The sequence below is a fragment of the Cornus florida genome, unplaced genomic scaffold, assembly GCF_030987335.1.
Source record: "Cornus florida cultivar Cherokee Brave unplaced genomic scaffold, ASM3098733v1 CherokeeBrave_3.0.0_Hap2_Chr09, whole genome shotgun sequence".
In the NCBI taxonomy this organism is placed as follows: Eukaryota; Viridiplantae; Streptophyta; class Magnoliopsida; order Cornales; family Cornaceae; genus Cornus; species Cornus florida.
This window is the reverse complement of record NW_026775579.1, coordinates 2,475,267-2,481,266: the sequence shown is the minus strand read 5'-3', so window position 1 is coordinate 2,481,266 and position 6,000 is coordinate 2,475,267. Positions and strand designations below refer to the sequence as shown.

Here is a 6,000-nt window from a genome sequence, read left to right as displayed (position 1 = left end):
ATTTTTTATAATTAGGTATTTGAAAGTTTTTAGCATTGATTATGGAGCATGAAATCATTGATTTTTTATAATTACAATGATGGTATTTGAAAGTTTTTAGTATTGTTTATTATAATTACAATGATAGAGCGTGAAATCATTGATTTTTTTGTGAAATATTTATTAATTTTGAGAAAAAAATTTCCAGAGCCGAGCCCGAACTTTTAAAATTAAGCTGAGTCCGAAATTTTAAAATTAAGACGAACCCCAAGCCTGAGCTCAATTTTCTGAACTCATCACGAGCCGAGCCCGAGCCCAAGCAGATCTTGTAAACAAGCGAGCTGAGCCCGAGCAGACCCAAGTTCGGCTCGGTTCGGTTCATTAGCAGCTTTAGTTTTGACACATGGCATGTCATGATTGGCTGTTGATTAGCTAGCAGCGCGCTTCGGTGCGTGTGGTCCCCTCTCGAAAGATTTTTCGTGACCAGTCCCTTTGTAAACGCGATTAGAGACGCGATTATTTCAGACACAGAAAAAAGCAGATTCTTGGTCTATATAGTTATATAGAATCTATATATATGCAGATACAAATTCGCCCATTTCCGATTACAACCAACTGTTATCAGCTCTAAAGTTTTCTTGGGAGTCTTTTTGATAATTCTCTGGTGAATTCTTGAATTTCTTTCTGCTAATTCTTTTGGGTTCTTCAATTATTGCACATTTCTTTCAATTGGGTTGATAATATTTCTATGTTATATGTAAGTAGAAGTTGATTCTTGATGATATTACTTACTTTTAATGTGAGATCCAAACTGAAAATTGTTAAATTTTCCCTCTCTTGTAAGGTGAAGAAGCATTTTTGAATATCACTTTGATGGCAGTGAAGACGAATGGGTTCACGGAAGTTACTTTTCCGGAAGAGCTGATGAAGCTATTGGTATCTATGGCTTCAAATTGGGGGGATGTGATTGATCCAAAAACATCATTGCAAGTGGTGCACTTGAAGGGTGCTATGACTAATCAGGTTTATCAGATAAGTTGGCCTACAAACATGGATAATGTCAACAGAGTGGTTTTGGTTCGAATTTATGGGGAAGGCGTTGAGCTTTTCTTTAACCGGGACGACGAAATTCGGACCTTTGAGTGTATGTCAATGCACGGACAGGGCCCTCGCCTTCTTGGCCGATTTCCGGAGGGCCGGGTGGAGGAGTTCATCCATGCCAGGGTATGTCAAATATTTTGATAAATTTCTTATTTTTTTAAAAAATGTAACATGTGATGCCAATTTGCTATTTTCTTTCAAGAACATCAATTTGTGCTCTATACTTCTGTGTTTTTTTCCCCTAGTTGTTGTGCTCTATACTTGATGTGTGTTTTCCTTAAAGATTACCATAATACCTACTTTAATAGCCAGTATATAAGTTTTAACATTCCACAAAAATAGGAAGATTCTGCAGCATATGAGAAACTTGATTATTTGATACAAAGTTATAGGATATATAGTCAAATTAGATAAGAATCAGACTAAGTGTGCCTATATGGGTTTAATTGAAACCAAGTTTAGGATGTATCCAAGTGTAAGATTTGCAGTTATGCTTTTCCAATTTCCGTTAAGTACTTCTGTAATCTTAATTCTTGTTGAATATCGTAATTAGCAAAAAAGAAATAAGTAATTATAAGAAAAAAAGAGGCTATTTCACGAGTTGCTGCACGCATAGTCCTTGCTTTTACTTTTATTAGATTGTTATTATGATTGTCTAATTTCGCTGTAGTGTAGTGTCTATATTTACTAATAGTAGCTTGCTGTACCATGTTTTTTCAAATTTTATTTTAGACACTGTCAGCTGGTGATCTCCGTGACCCTGAAGTATCTTCTCTTGTAGCAGCTAAATTGAGGGAGTTCCATAATCTTGAGATGCCCGGTCCTAAGAATGTAGTCCTTTGGGACAGAATGAGGTATTGATCTGCATAAATTGTGAAAGTTTTCCTCTGACCATTGGGCGTCATGACTCATTATGTTCTTCCACAGAAACTGGCTTAGTGAGGCAAAAAGCTTTTGCTCCCCTGAACATGCTAAGGAATTGAAGTTGTATAGCTTAGGGGAGGAAATCTGCAAATTGGAAAAGGAGTTATCAAGGGACCATCAAGATACTGGCTTTTGTCACAATGACCTGCAATATGGTAATATAATGGTGGATGAAGAGACAAGATCGGTCACTTTAATTGTAAGTTCACTTCATTTTGGTTAGTTGTTGACTTGTGTATCCATTCTGTTGAGTGTTGAGGCATCCATTTTAAAGGTCTGTCACTGCATGTTCTTACACTATGGCTTTCCTTAATGTTTCATTGTTGCTTTGCACACATTTCTCCTTTTGCATAGAAGGGGCAAACCGTTATTCTGGCAAAAAGATAGTTCCGGGAGATTAATGGATAAGCACCATTTTTTTCTTTTTTCGACAAGTACCTTTGTGCAGGAACCAATGGTTATACAAGTGCTAGTAATGTTTTCTATGTACGTTTTAAGATTGCAATTAGGAAAGTGATGGTAATAAACATACCTCACATAAATGGCGTAAGAGAACAAAAACTTTCTAGTATCAGTTTTTTCCCTTTTCTAGTATGAGGGTGAATTTTTGTCAAATATCCAGAATTGTGGAATTTGAGAAATCCCAGGATTTGAAAATCATTGTAGTGTTGGTAAATCCTTCTTTTTTTTTTTTTTCTTTTTTTTTTTTTTGATGATTTACAGTTTCAATGTTTCTTTTTGTTAATATTCTGTAAGATACACACATTAGTGACTTTGACTAAAGCAGATTACATTTCTGAAGATAGTATGAAAATAAGATAAATATTGATATTAGAATTTTATTTTCAATTTAAGAAAATTTAGTTAAAGTAACTAGGTTTTTCTTTCTTTCTTTCTTTTTCTTTTTTTTTTTTTTTTTGGTAAGGAGTTAAATTAATTAATTATGACTGCACAAGTTGGATTTGATTTGTTGGATCTGATTTGATTTGTTGGATCCAAATTCCTGACCCAAACCACTATTATACAATTCAACTGGTGCTATCAAATTCAGTTCAAGATATGGAGATAGCACCAATATTAAATTGTGGTAATCTTCAATTGAAAAATATTACCACATTGAAATTAGTTCTCTTGATCTTTTCAGTAGCTTGACCAATAATAGGTAAAAATAATATGAGTTAGTTCGAAATTGTAGCATCGATCTAATAAGTAAACATTTTAAATAAATGAGAAAATAATAATAATCATGAATATGCAATGGTAGACAGAAAACTAGCAAAACTCTTTTGTTACATAATATGTCAGAGCATAATTGCTAACAGATGAATTGAATTTGCTGGCTGAGACTGTTAAAAATTGCAAAGATCTTTCTTTGTACCGGTTGGTTGTTGGACTGCCTCTCAGCAGTCTCAACCAAAGGTGTGGTTAAATGATAAAGATGATGAGCTCATGCAGATATGGCTCGAGCAAGGTGAATGAAACTTTAGTTGTTATTACCAAGGTAAACACTACTAAAAAGTATAAGATAGAAATTACATGGCTTTCCATGTGGCTAACTAAAAACCTAGTTATTTATCCTTTTTTTTCCCTAAATAGTTATTTATCCTTTTCAATGTGCTGTGACAAGTTTCTATCCTTAAAAATTATCTGTTCTTTTACAGGATTATGAGTATGCCAGTTACAATCCTGTTGCATATGACCTTGCAAATCACTTCTGTGAAATGGTAGCAAATTATCATTCTGAGACGCCCCATATTTTAGACTACAGTATATACCCAAGTAAGCAACTTTTGAAATATTTATATACATATGTATATTTCTTGTTCTTTTTAGTGCTTAATTTGTTGCTTTTTCTCTTTTATTAAAGTGTAAGATAAGATGCACTGAGCTGCAACTACTTGAAACTATTTACATTTGCGCTTCTTAATCTTGTTGGCAACAGATCTGGAGGAGCGCCAAAGATTTGTGCGTGTATATCTCAGCTCCACAGGTTAGCCCATTTTTGTTCTTGTTGGTTAACAGAAAAGAATTTGATTTCTAGATTTCATGTTGATCAATGGTCTATATGAAACTTTATTAAAACTCTATTAAGTCAAGGATTGATGCTGAACAATAGATTTTAGCTCCACCCCAAGGGGTTGGCTGAAGTGGTAAATAGATTTTAGCTCTTGCTGGGCTTGTTTGTAATTGTTGCAAACATGGAAATTACTCATATTGACCAGGGCCATGCAGTGACATTTAAAATTGTGCATGCACATACATGCATGCAAGGAGGAAGGGTCAATCTTTTACACAGACACACACACACATGCATGTGTATATATATGCAAGGAGGGAAGGTCAATCTTTCTAAGAATTTTTGTGGCCCATGTTTTCCTGAATTTAATTTATTTATTGGACAAGGGCACCTGTTGTAAACCTAATGTAAATCATTTTTGACCTTTAGCCTTCCAGTGTGACATTATTAGTCAGAGGTTTTTTTTCCAGTAAAGGGCTAGCTTAGTCAGAGTTGCTTATCCTGAATGATTGTAGGCACTTGTCTCTATGTTGATGGTTGAACTATAGAGACAAATTTTACGAGCTCCATTAGCTATTTGAAAAAGGAAAAAGCTACCAAGGGGACGCTCCCAACAGCTGAGAAGGCATGCCATGAGTGCCCTCTTGATAGACTCTCCCTTTGAAAAATATTAATTTTATGGCCTTATTATGCCGATAGATAAAGATTATGAGTTGTTCTCAATATTATTAATATATGTCTGATATTTATTGCTGTTTGTAGGCAATCAACCCAGTGACACTGAAGTTGAGCAGCTTGTCCAGGATGCTGAGAAGTACACACTAGCAAACCATCTGTTTTGGGGGTTATGGGGATTAATCTCGGTACTCATTTCTGCATTTTCTTTTGTTGTTTCAATCCATTCATACATCCGAATTGGGATCTTTGACCCCAGATTTATCATTTTCGGATCTGCAGGACTACTTGAATAATATTGAGTTTGATTACATGGAGTACTCGAGGCAGAGGTTTCAGCAGTACTGGCTGAGAAAGCCCAAACTCTTGGGCACCTCAGGAGTATTGTCTCCCTGATGATGGTTCAAAGGGTTGAGAAGAATTTACTACAGAAAGTGCTTTATTGTTCTTACTTGTGTAAATTCATATATATATATATAGATGTATAGGCACAGGTAGATATGATATCTGAATTGGTCAGGCATTTATACACATTGCAAGTCATGGAGGCTGTATTGTTTGATTCACTTGTGAATTAATCTTATACAATTGGAAATGAGTATTTCTTATAGTTTTGGGTAAATTGCACTGACACCCCAGGTTTGGGTTAAAGACAGCCATTTACAACTTAGGCATCCTTTTAACAATGACACACCCTAAGTTTGCTAAATTGATCAATGACACCAGAAACCAAGGGAAAAGTATATTATTGCCCTTTGACTTGTGAATTGACTTATTTGAATTATGAATTTACCATTTTGACCTTCTCAAAGCATTTTAATGGACAAAATTAACTTCCTCATTTACAAATCACAAAATCTGAAACCCAAACTCCATTGCCACCACCACCCACAACCACCACCATTGGCGCCAATACAACTCCAACACCTACCGCTGGGAACAAAATAACCGTTGCCAAGTCCTTAGGCTTTGTGCCATTGAGTCCCACCCCAACACCCAGTCGCCGAAATCGATCCATAGCTGCAAATCTAGGTAATGAAGTTAAAATAAAAATAAGATGTTATTGGTGTGGGCTGAGTCAAATGCATAAAAAGTGATTAGTGAAGTGGCCACCACATTTAAAAATTTATAAAAACCACTTAACACTTATACTATATAGTATGAAGTGAGAAGGGATCGTCCCAAGAGACCGCAAGTGTATTCGGAATTAAATTTGGATTAGTAGGTCGAATGATCAAAATAGTGGTTTGGTTTGGTATATATTACAATTAAACTAAGGAACATGCAAAAGAAACAATCTAGAG

At 35.2% G+C, this 6,000-nt stretch overlaps 1 protein-coding gene across 1 annotated transcript; it reads left to right on the top strand.

Moving 5' to 3' along the window:
- Positions 1-489: 489 nt before the first annotated feature.
- LOC132273443 (probable choline kinase 1) lies at positions 490-5,318 on the top strand. The gene is made up of 8 exons (XM_059774402.1): positions 490-643; positions 824-1,203; positions 1,813-1,934; positions 2,008-2,203; positions 3,666-3,783; positions 3,947-3,994; positions 4,784-4,884; positions 4,979-5,318. Exons 2-8 carry the CDS (start codon positions 853-855, stop codon positions 5,090-5,092), a joined length of 1,050 nt encoding a protein of 349 aa, XP_059630385.1. The 5' UTR covers positions 490-643; positions 824-852; the 3' UTR covers positions 5,093-5,318.
- Positions 5,319-6,000: the final 682 nt, after the last annotated feature.